Here is a 19782-nt window from a genome sequence, read left to right as displayed (position 1 = left end):
AGATTACTTTGTAACATATTTGGCCACTGAATTATATACTCAGTGTTATGAGTGCATTTTACACTCACATAGTGAAAATCACAGTGGCCTTTTGTTAGGGGCAACCTTCTAGATACATTGTAGTTATGGAGTTATTTTTATTTATTACAGGTGCCAAAGAGGAAGGGCTGTTAGTTACACCTTGTCATACCTTTTTAGGGTGGAGTGTTTTATCTTTGGGTGAGACAGAACATGTTGAAAGGCCTTTGTTTTATTTGTTTTAATTGGCAACATCCAAACTCAGCCGCAGACAATCAACTGCCCAAGGACACAAACTGAAAACTGTTTGCTTTTAGTCCTATGTGAATGTGAACAGTGCTCTGACTTTACACTGGCCTTTAGGAATATTGCCTATTGGCAATATTACAACATGAATATACTATATCAGGCAATTTACTATACTCTCTATAAAGAGAGTAAATCTTCAACTGTATCCTTTAACCTTTTATGTGGTGGTATAAAAAAAGGAAACGTGAATAGACAGATGATAAGCTATTTTATTGTTGTATAATACATTTATAACTGAGCAACAAACCCTTGATGGACAAATGACAAACAAACAAAAGAAAAAAACAGGAAAAAAGCAAATCATCATCATAAAACACCACAAAATCATTGAGAGTCCATGTCCCAACGACCACTTTCAGATTTTAGATTAAAACTTGGATTACAACTAGATTAACTTTTTATTTTACTCTGTTAATTATTAAACCAGTAACTCACATTGTTGGCTTTTCATTTGACAGGAACCACCACAATGTTTGAAGCACAGACACAATGACTTCCATCAGGTCAGAAGCCTAAATTAACATCTGTTTGATTCTCTTTCAGTGCTCATTCAAAAAGATTCCAAGGATCGTATGGTGTTACAGACCAGTCAGCTTTGCTTAGGTAAGTCGCAAGTGCCTTCGGTAATGTCTTCACTTGTGTGATTACAAACTCAACTACCTTTTCTATTGGACTGGCTGTCAGAGACACATTTTGTGTCTTGGCAACTTGTTCTACCACTGGTACCACTGGTAGTGGTATTGGTGGTATTGTTTCTGGTAGTGGTGGTGTCTCAGAATGGTAGTAGATCAACACAGCTGAGACTCCAGCTATGGCTGCCAAACCCACAAAATATCTTATATATGTACGTGGTGCATTGTTCAAATACTTCTTTAAAACTCTGCTTTTAGCCTGCTGTCTGATCTCTTCCTGTGAGATGTTTCCTGATGACAGTCTGATGCGTTTTTCCTCTTTCTGTATTTCTCTCTCCACTGTTTGTAGCATTTCATTGGTGTAGTAGCCTCCTTTGTTCACTATCTTTTCTATGGTGTTGACTAGCTGCTCCACCTGAAACTGGTTGCTCCTGTATTCATCCTGCTGGTTGTTCTTCCAGTATTTATTATCAACGACGTGGCACCGGTCACCGCACTTCTTCACCAGATCACTCAGATCTTCATTTTCACTGACAAACTCCTCAATCTTCATTCCTTCTGGCAGCTGGTCACCCTTGGTTAAGACTACTGCAGCATATTTGAAAGCATCTTCAGAGAACTGTTCACATATTTTTGTGATGACAGCTTTCTCCTGCTCAGTGAATCGCTCCACTTTAAGCACAATGAGGAAAGCATGAGGCCCAGGAGCGCACTCAGTGATACACCTCATCATCTCAGTCTTCATGTTATCTTCAGACAGACCTGGGTCAAAGAAACCAGGAGTGTCGATCAAAGTGATGCTTCTTCCATTGACAGATTTGGTTACTGCTTCAGAAAAATGTGTTTTCAAGTCATTAAAATTGTTTATTTTGAATGTGGCCTCTCCGAATATGGTGTTAGCCAGGCTGCTCTTCCCAGATCCAGTTTTCCCCAGTAGGACAATCCTGGTGTTTGAACCTAAAAGAGAATTACTTTCTATCAGTAAAGCAGGTAACTTGTTCAAGTATTTTTCCCCATTCACTGATTTTCCTACAATAATTAACATCGGTAACATTTTGGCTGAGTTACAGAAACACTTCAAACAGAAGTATGAGGGCTCTGATCTGTTTTAAATGCTTTATAACTAATAAAGATTCTAACAAGTCAATCAATTACAGTATTATGTTAAACATCAAATGCCACTCAAATAATTAAAAGTTAATGTTATAGTTATAATACTTTGGAGTAATGCTCATTTTGTAGATGCATACTATGAAATTAATAGTTTTCTATTATTAATGTGTTTGATAATAAATTAATCTGTTAGGGACTTGAGTAAACTGACATTTGAAACTTTTTAACTCGAATATTATTAATAATATATATTTTTTGAATTATCTGATGTACACTCATGTTCCATATAAACTTTAAATAAAATATTGTACAAATAATGTTGACAAAGAAGAATAAATAAAATTGAAATGTAGTTTTTATTGTACTAGCTTAAAATGAAAATGTACAAACTAATAGGCCAGGTCTCACAAGGGTACTACATGATATTTCACAATCTTGGTTTTACATTTTTTATTTAAAGTAACATCTGAAAGAGCTTATTTTATAACAGTAAAATTCATGAAACAATAATTTACTTTTTTTGTGGAACCTTTACAATCAGATGCCCTCAATCAGTTTTATTATAGCTTGGGATTGTGAGTTTCTTTCATTAGAGGAAGTTAGTTTTAAATGTATATGACATAATTGCATAATTCTTATATTTAAGATAACTACTGAAATAAATAAACTTGACTTACCTTCCATGCTGTCAAAATGGGAGTTTTGTTCAGACAATTCTGCAAGACGTGCGTACTGAGAGTCTTTTCTCTTCTTCTCTTGCTCCGATGTGCCTCTTGCATCATTTTTTTCTACCTGTCCAACTTGTTTCCTGTCTGCAAGCATGAACACATATTGAACTTGTACATTACACTGGCAATAATAATACTAAAAAATAAGCACCAATGATGACAATATTTTACCACAAATAGATACATATACATTTATAATTTCTCTTATTTTTTCCATATGTATTAATTTGAATAGATTTCTGGTCAGGAACACAAAACATAGGAAATCATTTCACCTTAAAATATGTTATTTAAACGTTAATACCACTCGATTTGCGTTTATTTATTGAAATGTACAAGATGAAGTCAGGTCTTCTTGCTTTAACTTTTGTTGTCTTTCGTTTTGTTTACCTCCTTGTTCCATTTCATTAGATATGATACTCTGAGTCACAGTGTGTCAAAGTAGGCAAGGCTTACAAGATAAAGCAGGGAGTTGGCACTGCCTCTGCAATGAACAAGTTGAATTATTGTTTCTGCTCAACTTATTTTAAAAACATGTAAAAATCTGAATTCAATAGTTGTAACTACAACCAATAAAAACAAAGAGGGAATATGTGCAAACCTTTCCAGGGTGTTTTAAATGGGTTATATTACAGTAATGTGATACTGTGCTAGATCAAAAGTAGTTTAAAAGACACATCACACTATCAATTATTGATTGTTCATCTACCTGTAGCATTGCCGATGCAGTATGTTGTAGGTCAAAGCTCAGATTATTGTGACTACTCTTTTACCATGCAAAATAAATGAAATTCAATTGCAATTAATTAATTATAGACATGACTAAATGCAATTGTTGTTTGAACTTACCTTAAGGGTATAGGCATTTTAAGCTGCAGCTACACATTTTTTTCCAACAGCAGAGAACCATAAGTTGGGTTATCATGCTGTTTTGCGGATTTGTATTTCAATGTTTCTGCATTTATGTATGTATTAAAATGAATTTGTGTGCAGACTGGAAAATATATTCAAACTTTCTTCTTTGTGAGTCACTCAGCTGGTGGGATCAATTTAAGTGATTAAATTAGAAAGTAAGACACAAAACAAATTAAAACATTGCTGATTTATTGTAAACTGTACATTTGTATAAAAGCAAAAATTAAATTAAATGATGGAGGGATCACATCCAAACAACCATTTTCATTTCACAATTATTTCAGACAAAAATGTATCTAAGTAAGTTTCTATGTAAAAAAAAACCCTTTCAATTCATAATGAATTCATAATTCATGATTATTGTTTACACGAACTCACAGGTGATCACATGATTAATTGTAGAAGAATACAGCTACCCTACATTTGCCATATTGTTCATTCTTTAAAAACAACAACAACAACAATGTGTTCTTATGAGGAAAAAAGGTGTATTCTAACTTTTAGAAAGGAAACCAACCTGAAGCATTTAGACAAGCCTTCAAACATTAGAGAAAATGTAAGGAGAATTTAGCACATTAACAGCAGATGCATGTTATTGCAAACACATGAATGTAAGCAGTTTTCACCACCAAAACAAGCAAAGAAAGGAGACGAAAGAAGTTTAAATAAAATTGGTGTAACTTTTAAATATTGAAATTAAATGCAAATAGGCTATGCTCTCACATATTATTCATTATGATATTTTCTTGTTTATTTCTTATTCCCCTCTTCAATGTACTGCTGTCATCTAGAATTGACTTTTAACCAGTTTAGGAGACCACCTGAGCCCTCTCAAACTTATAAGTGTTTTTAAGTTATAACTTAATGAAAGTAACAGTACAGTTATTCTGTATGGTTTCATTGTTTTTAATTTACCCTGCTCATGTAAACCATCTTTGAGTATTGTTAAAAGCAGTCCACAAATAAAATGTATTATTTTTTATTATTAACCATTATTTTATTATTATTAATTCCTCGACACCTTTGGCTTTCAAAATGTGAGCTCTTGCGTTTCAGGGATTTTTCTACTTCCTCCTACTTCTACTTCTATTACATGTTTTTATTACTGATGATGTTTGTCAGCTGTTGGCACTGCAGATGTATCAGATGGTGTTGGTGCCTCTGCTACTTCTGCTTCTGCTGTGGTTCCTGATGTTGCTGCTATTACTACTCCTACAACTAATGCTATGGTCGGATCTGCTTCATTTATTACTTTCAACGCTCCACCAAGGAATTCTTGCAACAGTGCTCCTTTTGTAACACCTGCAGCTTTTAATGACTCCTTTTCAAAGATACTGGTTTTAGCCTTACATGTGATCTGCTCTTGTGACATGTTTTCAGATGATTGTTCAATGTTTTTCTGTTCTTTCTGTATTTCTCTCCCCACTCTTTGCAGCATTTCATTGGTGTAGTAGCCTCCTTTGTTTTTCATCACCATCTTTTCTATAGTGTTGAGTAGCTGCTCCACCTGGAACTGGTTGCTCTTGTTTTCATCCTGCTGGTTGTTCTTCCAGTATTTATTATCAACGACGTGGCACCGGTCACCGCACTTCTTCACCAGATCACTCAAATCTTCACTTTCACTGACAAACTCCTCAATCTTCATTTCTTCTGGGAGCTGGTCACCCTGGGTAAAGACTACTGCAGCATATTTGAAAACATCTTCAGAGAAATATTCAATCGTTTTTTTGATGACAGCTTTCTCGTGCTCAGTGTATTTCTCCACTTTGAGCACAATGAGAAAAGCATGAGGCCCAGGAGCACACTCAGTGATACACCTCACTATCTCAGTCTTTATCTCCTCTTCAGGTCTTTTGTTGTCAAAAAACCCAGGAGTGTCGATCCAGGTAATGCGTCTTGTATTGACAGATTTGGTTTCTGCTTGACATTCACTTGTTCCAGATTTGGGAGAATGGTTTATCTTGAACAGAGGCTCTCCAAATATGGTGTTTGCAAGGCTGCTCTTCCCAGCTCCAGTTTTTCCTAAGACGACAATCCTTGTCTCTAGAAGACAATAATGACACTATCAGCAAAATACATTACTTTACTACTTACTTGCCATCTAGTTTCTGGGTGTTAATACAGGTCATCTCTGGTGTTGCAGGAAATATATAGTGAAAAGTATCCTGAAACCTTGTTGACAATATCAGCTTGCTGACATAGCTGGCAAATAAAAGACTGCCTTCTTCTGTAAATAAAATGGCTACTGCTTACAAGGCTGTCAGTGTTCACATTGGTTTACATTTCACATCTACACCTTACAGTGAGTGTGCATGCATTCCTGCATGTATTTTTGTGAGGATAAAGAGATTTCTATTTTACTGTTGTAAATATCTGATATAGTAAAAATGAAAAAGTACAACTACTGAAAGATTGATATTATGAGGAACATTTAATGAGGCACTATCTCTGTATAGAATGATCTTCAGCATGTTATTCAAACAGATGCTATAGATGTGTGGGAAATACATCAAATATATATATTTTTGAAATTTAGTATTATTATCTTATAGTGGACTGCTTACCTCTCGAACAAAATGATGTCAGAAATAAGTTAAATTTAGAAATCAAATTAGTCCAGTTGGCTATATATGGAGCACCCCCATTTGAGCAATAAGAACAACAACAACAACAACAACAACAACAACAACAACAACAACAACAATAATAATAATAATGATCATAATAACAATGATCATAATAACAATGATCATAATAAATTGTAAGGCAGTACATTTGTAGCTGTTATTCTTAGCAGGTTGCATTGCATTTTTTTTGGTTAGGTATGAGGTAAAACTTCACAGAGGACTTTTAGAATTCGGGAATTTTTACATGATAAGCAGCCCAACTTCATGCATGTTTCATTGTGTAAAAGATATTTACTCGGTTCTGTTCTGCTGCTCTTCCACAGTAGCCTTTGTTACATTACATACAAATGTTTGTCAAAATAAACCTGATCTATACTTTATATGCTTTGTAAAATATAAATAATATTATGTAAATATTATTTTACGTAAAATATATTATCACATAAAATATAGTTGGCAAAAAGACAAAAAGAAACATTGACAGAACCCATCTAAAGCAGTTGTTTTGATTTGTTTCTTCCCTTTTAATGTTATTTTTTCTTTTCTTTTTTTACAAAATTATGCACAGCATGTTCATCAGTGTTGACAGTGATATGAAGAAAGCTCAACTCACCTGCCATATTGTCAAAAAATAAATCGCTGTAGTTATCTGGGATGCTTGATGTCTTTGCTGTGTAGTTTTCCTCCTGTTCTTTAGCTGTGCTTTGACTGTACTGCCATTTCCTACCAGTCTGACTTGTTTGTTGACCGTACCTGAACAATGGGAGTAATGAGTATATTATATTGCACTTCTTCATATGCCTGATGCAGCCAAAATAGTAATGTTCCACTACATATCATTGATAATACAAACCATGTAAGAATAAAAAAGAAGAATGACATTTAAAAAATCATGTATTTGCTAAATATAATTCTTTCTAAATCCACATTTCCAACACTAGACCAGGTAAACACATTATCCTGTGTCTACTGTGCTGTGTACATGAGGCTGAAGTGCTTGACAATAGGGTTGAAAATCAATATCACACATTCAATGCAATTCAGTGTTTGGATTTTATGTCTGACAAGTAAAAACAAAATCTTTACAACTAACTTTAATTTTATTAATTTTGTAATCGGCTTGAAATGGATTGTTAATGACAGAGTATCAAAACCGGTCAAATAAATAACTGAAAGTGGCAAAATAGAAACAAACGAACACAGAGTAAAACATGAAAACTACTTCAGGTAAAATAAAATAAGTAAAAAGTATTTAACATTTGTAAAAAAGATTAATATTCAAAATGGAAGACTGAGAGGAAAACATCTCCAGATTACTAGGTTGGTAAAAGAGTGTTAACAGCTCAGCAATATAAAATATTGGAGAATTAAAAGTAATGAATACATTTTAAAAATCATTTCTGAAGGAAATTGGAAACCAGTGTCAGGACGCAGTAATCAGTGAAAAATGCTCCTTGTCGAATCGTAGCAATGTTGTTTTGAATGATGGTTTCTTACAATTGTTACAACATTTTTATGCTCCCCAAGCTCCATATTTCCCTGCACTAAATAAAAATATATTGTTATGTGTACATTTTACATTCATATAAAACACAGTGACTTTTTGTTGGGGACATCTAGAGTATTACATTCTAGTAATGGAGTACTTAAAGGCTGCACCTTTATACGCTTTTAGGGTGGAGTGTTTTATCTCTGGGTGAGGCAGAACAAGTTAACAGGAATTTGTTTTATTTGTTTGTATTGGCAACATCCATTCTCAGTAGCAGGGAATCACTGCAGAAGCAAACAAACTGAAAACAAAACTGTTGTTTTTACTCATATGTGAATGTGAACTGAGTTTTTGTGACCTTCGGAAATATTTAAAATTCTTGGGAACAAGCTCTGTGTGTGCCAGCATTAAAATGAACATTAACATTGCAAGACTGTTTAGTCTGATGTAATTTTTCTCCTGTGATTTGGTCGAAGAGCAGCCTTCAAGAATAAAGCTAGTGAGTCATGAACACACATTCAGACCAAACACAGTTCTAACCTGTCTTTGGTACTCCACCATGGAATACATATATATAGGGTTATGTAAGATTATAGATAGTGAAAGTAAGTGAAAATATAAACAAGAGTCAGCAGAGTACAACCATTGTCTACACAATCTGGCAAAAGTCATCTCAGCACATTTCTTGCTCATTATATTCATTAGTGTTGTTTGAGAGTTTTGTCAGCTACATTAAAATATGTCACGTGATATAAGTAAGGAATAGAGTTATGTTTCACTCTCATATCTAATGTGTGTGCATACCTGTTCTCTTTCAGTTTCTCTATTTAATAGATTAATAGCTTAACCCTTGTTATAGGGTATAGGGTAACTTTATTTTTTAAATTTTTCTTTTAGTAGCAAATGGACAAATGTGTTAGTTTGAGTAGAAATAAATCACACAAGAGACAAAATATGCATTAATTTAGTATTATGCTGTGTTTATTTTTGTAGGTAGAGCCATTAACTATTATGTATTTGTGTCTGACACATTTACACTGGCTCTGACTGTAAATAATCGAATCACATATGATTTTGTTCAGGCACGAGCTCTGCCTATTCGTCAACTCACCCAACACACAAGTGAAGCACCTTTGGTTAATTTTCAACCTGAATCGTGTGAAAACGGCAGAAAAATAGAAAATGACTCTCAAAAGGATGGTGTGTGACCAAACAGAGCATGAACATTTTAGCTCTGATGTGGTCTTGCACTATATTTCAGGAACCTCTAGATGGCAGCACAATGCACGATTAGATAGAGAAGCTTTGGCCAAAAAGCCAAACTGAAGTCCATTTTATTCAGCAAAGTTATGAAGAGTTTACAAGCACAAATCTAGAAAAGATAACTGAGTTAATCAAAAGAGACTGATATATTATAATTTCAGAAATGCATTCTGGGTTGGAAGAAGTACAATTATGAAATTCACAATATTCATACATTTGTACATAATTGTATTGCAGTAACATACGTCTAAAATGACATTTTTGCAAGTCACAATATATTTTGGATATTCAAAATTACATTACAATTATCTGGAATTATTTTTCATTTTGGATAACTGAAATTAAACTTATGACTTGTACGAATTGGATTGTAATTGAATTGACATAATAATTGATAATAATTGAATTGACATTGAGGATATCTGAAGAATTTAATTACAGATACCTGCAATATATATCCAGTCTGCCATGGAATCCTCCCTTTGTGTAGGATCTTGCATGCTTTGTTGTTATATTTTACATGTGCCAGTAGTGGTTTAAACACAATAGTTCGTCAGTACTATGTTTCAAATACTATTATTCAAATAATAATCTTGCCAAAATTTTTTTCCAGAGTGTACTCCATGGTTATGTCGGAGGAATATAAAGTGAGCAATGTGAAAGAATAACAGTGACTGAAAAAAGCAACATTAACTCCATCCATGTTGTTCAAAAGAAAATCAGTGAAGAACAACAATAATCTGAATACACCAGAAAAGCTTCCTGTTTTTGTGTTCTAACTGTTGTTTTTATTCTCATTTTACTTGATTTTATTTGGTATGAGCATAACCCTCCTTACAGTTAGCCTTGATCATTGATTATTTAGCCTCCATTGGTATAAAATAAGTTTTAATTATCCCACTGCACCATGAATTAACTGATTCCCTTATAACACAAAAACTTGATTTGCTCAAATGACATTTTTCAAGTGTTTAACTTTATTGATTGTTCATATTTGCATTGATTATACATGTTAATCCACACAGAAATACAATTGTATTATTATTATTATTATTATTATTATTATTATTATTATTATTATTATTATTATTATTATTATTATTATTATTGTTAATGACAAAATTAGCTAACAGTCTTTCTTTACAGTCTGCTTAGCCTTTGCAACAGGAAACAAAGAATGAGAAAATATTTCGACGTTGGAAAAATATAAAATCAACAGCTTGAACAGGTTTTGATAAATTTTACAGTATCTACAAATGTTGTCTAAAATGTTTTATCTTTTCTGGATTATAATTTACAACAAATCAAACTGAAACTCTATTTTGAAAAAGCACCAGGCTTGTCAGACTAAATTACATAGTTTACAGTATACCTACCAGGGGCGATTTTAGACCCTTTTTGGGGGCTACATTTGATCTCATTTGATCTTATACAACTTGAATTATTTTGCAAGCCTGATTGTTAGAGATGGGACAAACACTTATGCTACAGGTTCAAACGGTTTTATTTGAACATATTTAATGTTATTTGGATAGTTCTGTCATTAATATTGTGTTTCTCTCAGAGTTCATTAACTATCTTAGGGTCCTCTCTGTAGAAATCTGTGATTGTTTATTCTGAACCATTATTATCATACATTATAGTACACTTGTAGGGCATTGTATGTCAAATTCTCATTGAGAGCTGAACCCCCCCTAAAGGTCTGATCCTAGAATCGCCCCTGATGCCTATACAGTACATACATGAAGTGATATTTTCTGCGTAGCCTTTGCAACAGGAAACAAACTGAGCAAATATGTTGAGGTTGTAAAAATCAACAACTTGTTTGGATAAATCTTACAGTATCTACAAATGCTGTTTTATTTTCTGGATAATTACAGTTTACAACACATCAAATTGCTCTTTTAAGTTAGTATTAAAGAAATAATTGAAGTTTGAAGCTCGGACAACATGTAGGCTACAACCTACAGCTTGAACACGAGTTTAATTGAACATACTGAATGAATAAACATAATCAGCTCGATAATCTTCTCTTTAGAAGATTTTCATTCAATCTACAAGGAAATATGACTTTTAAAATGTATAAATGTTCTCCCATTTTAATGTGTCATTATCCATTATTGGTTTTGACTGTGAATATTGTCATTAAACTATAGTTGCGCTCTCTTGGGCAGCAAACGGGAAACAGCAAACCGGGTAGTTATTGTAACGCGGCCGACAGTGAAACAGCAGCATTATGAGTCGGGGTTTCACCACTACAGAACAATAATAACAATGAGGTTATCTGACAATGACTGCTGTAATGTCTTATCTGATTACTGACGGTGGCTTACTGTAGTGCCAGCAGTAAGCTATTAATTAAATGATTGTTATTTATGTGCTCGATGGTGTAACACATAATGGCTTCTGATTAAACCTACAAATTCAGCGGTCTCGTTGCCCTTTATTTTCCTTGTTTTATAACTCTTATAAAACTTGTATATATATGTACATTTTAAAAAGTGAACCACTATCTATAATTGTATTCTTGGATATCTGAAAACAAAAATGCATTTGGTTGAATTAGATGTGTTCAGTTTACCTTCAAAAGTAGTTCAAACATGACTGAAGTCCACACCTCTCAGGGAGGGTGTAGCCCATTAGAAACTGGAAACATCAATTCACGAGAACTTTTTTCCAGCATAGCAACTTGTTGATGGTTGTTCTTTGTAGTGTGTTGACACAGAGCCACACTAGAATTAAAGCAAAGAAAGAGACAAGACTCAATTTCAGGACATTTTTACTCCGATTTATTTTTTACAACATGGAAGGTGAGTTAACAATTTATTTCAGTTATTCTGTTTGTGTATCATATTAATCTGACACAAGGAAAAATCATCTTCAACTGGTTAAAAATAAAATCACATTTCTAATATTATGTGTAATTTATCCAAGCATTATTGACTTACAAATGTGTTATAGGACTGAAAGGCAAGGCAGCTTTATTTATATAGTGCATTTCATACACAATGGCTACTCAATGTGCTTTACATAAAACAAACTGTTAGAATTGGAAACAAAAAACATGCAATTTGAAATAAATAAATAAAACTCAATAATAGTAAAAACATGGAAACATTAAAACATACAACAATTCTTCTGGACCTAAACCATTTATTGATTTGTAGACCAGTAGCAGAACTTTAAAATCTATTCTATAGCTGACTGGGAGCCAGTGTAAAGACTTTAGAACTGGAGTAATGTTCTCTGATCTCTTTGTTCTGGTTAAAACACACTGTACTTGTATATTTAAAATATAAACTGTCAAACATGCAAACTGAATAACAAAATCATGATAACATAAATACATTACTTCATATTTTTACATTATTCTATTGGTTTGCTCACTTATACCATCAGCAGAGAAAATCATTTTGAGTTAGTTACATGATTTGACATATTGTTCAGTATTGCAATGGGTAAAACTCTCCCAGAAACTAAACAGCACTGTTAGGGGCAAACATGATACAAATATACATGACTGATTATGAGACATTCTTCTCTTCTAGACACAAAGACGAGGAGGATTGTCCTACTTGGAAAAACTGGAGCTGGGAAAAGTAGCATAGCTAACACAATATTTGAAAAGAAAGTGTTCAAAGTCCGTCATACATCGAACTCTGAAACAAAAAAATGTCAAGCAAAAACCAAATCTGTCAATGGAAGAAGAATCAAGTTGATCGATACTCCTGGTTTCTTTGAAACGAACAAATCAGAGAAGAAGCTGAAGCCTGAGATAGTGAAATGTATCAGGAAGTGTGCTCCTGGGCCTCATGCTTTTCTCATTGTGCTTAAAGTGGAAAAATTCACTGAGCAGGAGATGGATATCATCAGGAAAATATATGAATATTTTTCTGAAGAAACTTTCAAATATGCTGCAGTTGTCTTCACTCATGGTGAGCAGCTCTCTGAGCAAAATAAAATGGAGGAGTTTATCCAACAGAATAAAGATCTTAGTGATCTGGTGGAGAAGTGCGGTGGCCGATGCCACATTATCGATAATACATACTGGAAGAACAACCAACCTGATGAATACAGGAGCAACCAGTTCCAGGTGGCAGAGTTACTCAACACCATAGACAAGATAACTGAGGCAAACAAAGGAGGCTATTACACCAATGACATGCTGCAGACAGTGGGTAGAGTGATTAAACTGAAGGGAAAGAGGAAGTTCAAAAAAATTCTCAAAAAGTCTGTTGGTATTACCACAGGAACATTGTTAGGAGCTTTCCTTGGTGTGCCAACAATGATTAGTGCAGTTGTCAATGCTCTGAAGAAAATACCAGCAGAAGCAGCAGATGATACAGTGGGAGCTGAGGGAGGAGCAGCAATAACAAATGGATGAGGTATAGGTGGAAGAGATTTTTCTGCAGCAGCAGTAGTAGTTTATAGGATATCATGAAGCTGATCAAGCAGACTCAGTAGTGGCGGCAACAAAGAACTACAAGAGATATATTTTTTAAATACTTACCTACAATTTGCCTCACCCATTCCTATTGCAAGTGAACTATATTTGCTCTTAAATATCAAATATCTATTAAATGGGCTTTACTCACATACAGTCTGTGTCCATCTTGGATAAAAAAACTGAAATGAAGTAGAGTGTGCCACTTACCACTCCATGTGAACAATATCCTACTGCAGTGTATCTTCTTTTCCCAGCTATTCCTACAAAAACAAACATTTGACTTTTTAAAGCAATATATATAGGAGTTATAATACTTGTCAGTTACTTTTATTTATGAAATATTGATATTGAGTTCTTGAGAGAAAGATTTTCATGAGCAATAACAGACATTTTTCAAAGCTGTTTGTTATTCTCATTGTACTTCACATTTTTGCTAATGACATAAAGACATTTTTATTTAATGTATTAAATTCTTATTGTTATTATATAACCTGTTATTTTGTTGTTGTTTTCTTCATGAAATACTAATATCTATACAATGAAACAACAATAAAAGTGATAATTATTAAGAATTATTTCATGTGTCTCTTCCTCATAAACCATAAGCCAAATCACAGAATTAAAACTGGTGTTGAACCACGTGAGACAGACCACTTAACAAGTTAGATTTGCTTTTTGATAACAAAAATACTATTTGAACAAGAATGAAAAATTAAAAGAATCAGTTTTCAGTGGTCTAATTGTATTCTTTGACATTTTTAGAGCCTGAATTATTACATGAAATATTTGGTTCATATTCAAATGATACTGATAATGTATTTATATTTGTAATGACCTTTGCCCAACCACAGTGTTATCTCTCTCCTGGCCTATGAAGCTATAGATGCAAGTTAAAGTATGTGTGTACTTTTTCATTGCTCTGTTTACTGCTGTCTTTTACTGCTGGCTCCTGCAACAAATTGCCCCCCTGGGCAATAAGGAAATCCTTGTTTTTCAGAATTGCCCTATACTTCTCACGCAAAGCTCTGACCTCGAAGGCAACCATAATTGCCATGCCAATCAAAATGCCCAACAATCCTCCTATCTTTCTACAGACCCATGAAAATGAAACATTGACCTTTGCCTTATCTCTGATCTTTTTCTGTGACTTGTCTCCTGATGACTAATATTCTCTTTCTCAAGCTGCACCAGATCTAGAAGGCAACAATGTTTTTGCTTTGGTCTGGACAAATATGGTCTGGACCAAACTACAGGTGTAAAATCACTATAAGATATTAACAAAAAGAAGACTTTGTTTTGAATGTTTAACAAACAGATGCTGGCTGAGGTTAACAAACACATTAATGGATATCATAAGATAAATCAGATATACTTCTACTGCAGTGAATTTCAGTTTTGTGTTTTGGGGCAAAAGAATAACTATTATGTGTTTGTTTAATCAAAATGTATTCAGGAAAATGGCCACTGTGTGAGTGAGGAAGTTTTATTTCCTCATTTCTGATGACTGTTTCACTTTTCCTGGGTGTGGAGGCATAAAAGCATAAAAGGAGAATGTATGTACGTGACTTCAGACTGTAATAATCTAGGTTTGACTAAGCAGGAGAGCTACCACAATTGGTTACCACACAGATCATGGATATCAGCATATTACTACAGACATGGAGTCACATCTCTAGATTACAGGAATAAGGACCTAACTCAACCACTTCACCAGCTTTTCTCCAGGCCCTACATGAATAAAATACACAAACAAATACATGGTACATAAAAGTTAAAATAAATTATTAACAAATGTGTGTCATCACACCTGATGGTCATAAGTTCATTACCTGTTGGTCCAGTGGTGATGAGTTAAACAATTCACCTCACCATTCACATTACAATACCATAGACTGTATATAAAGAGGCTACAGTTTACAATGTAATTACATGTAAAGATAGACCTCAAAGGGGCCTTAAGCACCTGTCTGTTTGACCTCCTCATGTATTATAAGAGCTGGACACCAGACCAAAAATAGTGCCCATTCAGTTCAATAAGGATTTTCCCAGCTAGTGCATATGGCAAAAATTGTTTCTATCTTCAGGGTTTGCTTCCACATGCAGTCCATTGAATATTAATATGTGAAACACACTGGCCCTGCCTGTGAGTTCATTGACTTTACGTTGTGATGACATCACATATTTTCCTATCGCTTTTCTTGGCTCGAGGAAGATATTAAATATACAAAACCTCCATGGATCAAAAATTCATAATATAAAGAATCATAATTGACCTTGTCTACTGTTCTAGGTGTCCCGTCAACAGTTTTACAGACGTCTGTTTTATAATAGTGGTCTATGGGAAAAATGTTTTTCGGGCCAAAGGGACATTTTTTTGCTGCAATACCTCAAGTCAATACCAAGCTTCACCTCCTGGTTCGGGTGTTGCAGCGCACAGGACAAGAAGCAGCTCAACAGATTGGTCGAGAAAGACAGCAAAATCCTCGGTGCCGCCCTCCCCTGCCTGATGGAGCTATACCGGCAACGCTGCATCAGCAGAGCCACCTCCATCATCATGGACCCACTCCACCATATCTTCTCCCTTTTGCCATCAGGGAGAAGATACAGAAGCATCAGCTGCAAAACCAGCCGGAAGCTGAACATCTTCTTTCCCCAGGCCGTAAGGCTTATTAATGGACTGTCCCCTCTCCCCATATACACAACCACACACAATCTAATCCTTGACAGCTACTCACCTGTCAAGTCAAGAGACCGAACGCACTTCCTGCACTTTGTGAGAATGGACTATTTTAACTAGTGATTTTCTTTTTATTGATTGTATTCCTATTTATTATTGTTTTAGGATGTTTATTATTCTATTGATGTTTTTATCTGCACTGGGGTCACTGATTGAGAACCAGAATTTCATTCTCTTGTGTATGCAAAGACACATTGAAAATGACAATAAACTTGAACTTGAACTGGAACTTGAACTTAAACTTGAACTTGAAGTGGCCATTGGAAAAAAATCGGCTAAATGGATTAGCATTGGCACCCTACAATACTTCCGGAGAAAATTAATTACACTATTTGTCACAGTTTTGACAACTTAAGGCCCGAATGGTCACAGAAAGGAGACAGAGGCTAAATGGAGACACTAAATGGATCAGCAAATCAATTGGCAGATAGGATAAATAAAAGCAGCAAGGAAATGGAAACGCAAATGGAAAAAGGAATTGCCTGATTAAAAGCTGTAATCTTAATTCAGTTTGCTGTTATGACCTGTCTCAAGTGGCCACAACAAAAGGGAGACAAACCATGGTGGATGACATTTTGGGCACTTTGGACCCAAAATGAACCAATGACCAAAATTATAAATGTCAGTGGCATCAGTAATTTAAGTACTGTGATGAGTGAATGTGTGTGTTCAAGGACATTGAGAGATGCATAAAGTAAAATAAATATAGCTGAGGCAGCATGCTGAAAATCAAACCAAGAATCGTGCCTGTGGGGAGAAGCAGAGGGGAGACAGTCAGCAGGAAGGTCAGAGCTCAAAATGAATGAGACAGAGGATTCTCAAATAATCTACAGGGCACCAGGCCAAAGTGCCTTGAGTTACTGCAATCAGCCCAGTTCATTCGAGAGAAGAATTAGACACACCCCCAACACGTAACCTCACAAGGGCTTAACATTGTGAATTCAGTGACTTTTTTCGGTTTTTAAAACTGCATTTTCAAATTGATTTTGAAATATTTAATTATTTGGGAATTCATTTGTGTATTTTTTAAAAAACACTTTTATTTATTTAAAGTAGGCCTAGCTTTTTTTTTACATCCTTCTTATAATTCCTTGTTTTAATACTACAATGATATAGTAATTAAATGTTTTATTAGTCTTTCTGTGACCCTTGTGGTAGAATAACAATAATTTGGATCCACCAGAAAAACGTCCCGTTTTTTTTTCCTGTGCACTGACTCTTGTTTTTATTCTAATTTTATTTCACTTGCTATGAGTATAACCCTCCAAAGAGTAAACCTTGATGATTAATTAGTTAGCCTCCACTGGTATGAAATAAGTTTTAATTATCCCAATGCACCATGCATTAAATGATTCCCTTAGAAGAAAATGCTCAAGTGACATTTTTCAAATATTTCACTTTATTAATTGTTCATATTGGCATTGATCACACATTATTTTTTATAATTATAAGGTTAGACAGAAATTAAATCAACAGCTTGTACTGGTTTGGATAAATCTTACACTATCTGTCACAACATGTTGTCAAATGTCAATAAACAATTCATTAAACTTAATATCTGTGCTCAGCTTTTACAAAATGGTGATTAAAGTTTAAAACTCAGACAACAAGTAAAACCTACAGCTTGAACATGGGTTTGGTTGAACATACTGTACTTTATGAATAAACAGAATAAGCTCAATAATTGAATATTACTGAGAACAAGATTTTCATTCAGTTTACAGGGAGATATGACTTCTTAATGATTATTCTCTCTCATCACTCTCGTCACTCTGTTGTGAATCTGACTGCCTCACTCTAACACAAACATCATTTGCTTTATCTAAATAAGATTGGGCTTCATCCTTTACAGCTGCTGCTGCTCTCTTTACTGCTTCCCATGGTGAAGCTGCTCCATCAGCTGCATGATAACCTGTCAAACCTCCTTTCACTGCTCCTGCCACAGCACATGTCCCAACAACTGTACATAATACAGTGGCTCCTACAGGTCCTACCACTGCTGCTTCTCCCATTGCTGAAAATATTACTCCTGCTGCAGCTTTTCCTGTTTTTGCTGTTGCTTGTTTCAGTGTTATTGGCTCTGAAGATTCATTTAAGGCTGTGGCAACTGCCCCTACCATCACTACCACACCAAGCAAAGCTCCTAACAATGCACCTGTTAGAGTACCTGCCAGTCTGATCAAAAGCTTCTTAAAGACACTGACTTTAGCCTGTTCTCTGATCTCTTGCTCTGACATGTTCTCTGGCAACGATGCTTTAATTTTCTCCTCCTCTTGATGTATTTCTTCATCCACTGTTTGCAGAATTTCATTGGTGTAGTAGTGTTCTTTGTTTACCATCACCATCTTGTCTATTGTGTTGAGTAGCTTTGCCACCTGGAGCTGGTTGCTCCTGTTTTTATTACGTTGGTCGTTGTTCCAGTATTTATTATCGATGACGTGACACCGGCCACCACATTTCTTCACCAGATCACTCATATTCTTATTCTTACTGACAAACCTCTTAATGTCCATTCCTTCAAGCTGCTCACCATGAGTGAAGACAACCGCTGCATTTTTGAAAGCTGCTTCAGAGAAATATTCATTTATTTTCTTGATGACGTCCTTCTCATGCTCAGTGAATCTGTCCACTTTAAGCACAATAAGAAAAGCATGAGGCCCAGGAGCGCACTCGGTGATACACTTCACTATCTCAGTCCTCAGTTCCTCTTCAGGTCTGTCTGTGTCAAAGAAACCAGGAGTGTCGATCAACATGATTCTTCTTCCATTGACAGATCTAGTTTCTGCTTGACATTTATTTGTTTCAGAGTTGAATGTATGGTTGACTTTGAACACATTCTCTCCAAATATTGTGTTAATTACGCTACTTTTTCCAGCTCCAGTTTTTCCAAGCAGGACAATCCTCCTTGTCTCTGTCTCTGGCTTGGTCTCTGTTCCTAGAAGAGAATGTTTCATAATCAGTCATCTTGTTTGCCCCTCACAGTGCTGTTTAGGTTCTGGGAGAGTGTTTCCCATTGTGCTACTGAACAAAAATGTTAAATCATATTAACTAACTCAAAATTGTTTTCTTGGCTAATGGCGTAAGTATCAACAGAGGTTTGTAAGAATATAAAGTGGTTTATCTATGTGTTGTCATGGCTCTGATATTCACTTTGCTTGTTTGACAATTTATATTTTAAACTAACAAGTACTTTTTTTCAGTCATATAACACATTTCTAAGTAAATAATGTTTTGATACATTTAATGTAGTATTAGAATTATTATTGTTTCCTTCATACAAATGAATATGATACTAAGAGGAACACAGACCTACCCAGAATAACTGAAATAAATCATTAACTCACCTCCCATGATGTTATAAAAAGAAATTGGAGTAAAAATGTCCTTAAATTCAGTCTGGTCTCTTTCTTTGCTTTAATTCTAGTGTGGCTCTGTGTCAAACACACTATGATGAACAACCAGCAACTGCTGAGAAAAAGTTAATATGAATGGATATTTCCAGTT

General features: G+C 34.7%; 1 protein-coding gene across 1 annotated transcript; it reads right to left on the bottom strand.

Annotated features, from left to right (window-relative positions):
* Positions 1 to 873: 873 nt before the first annotated feature.
* Positions 874 to 19629, bottom strand: LOC134005503 (GTPase IMAP family member 8-like). The gene is made up of 6 exons (XM_062444429.1): positions 19623 to 19629; positions 18396 to 19213; positions 16060 to 16122; positions 4982 to 5777; positions 2750 to 2884; positions 874 to 1988 (listed from the first exon to the last, which is right to left on the bottom strand). Exons 1-6 carry the CDS (start codon positions 19627 to 19629, stop codon positions 874 to 876), a joined length of 2934 nt encoding a protein of 977 aa, XP_062300413.1.
* Positions 19630 to 19782: the final 153 nt, after the last annotated feature.

This window comes from Scomber scombrus, chromosome 23 (assembly GCF_963691925.1).
Source record: "Scomber scombrus chromosome 23, fScoSco1.1, whole genome shotgun sequence".
NCBI lineage: Eukaryota > Metazoa > Chordata > Actinopteri > Scombriformes > Scombridae > Scomber > Scomber scombrus.
The sequence above is the reverse complement of the archived record's forward strand: the minus strand, read 5'-3'. Positions and strand labels throughout refer to the sequence as shown.

Excerpts from the sequence above, each read along its gene's own strand:
- LOC134005503 (XM_062444429.1), bottom strand. Across the intron at positions 16,123-18,395 it reads TGCTTGGTGTGGTAGTGATG|GGAGAAGATATGGTGGAGTG; the intron begins GTAGGGGCAGTT and ends TGATGGCAAAAG. Across the intron at positions 5,778-16,059 it reads CTGCTGATGCAGCGTTGCCG|TGTCATTATTGTCTTCTAGA; the intron begins GTATAGCTCCAT and ends TTTTGCTGATAG.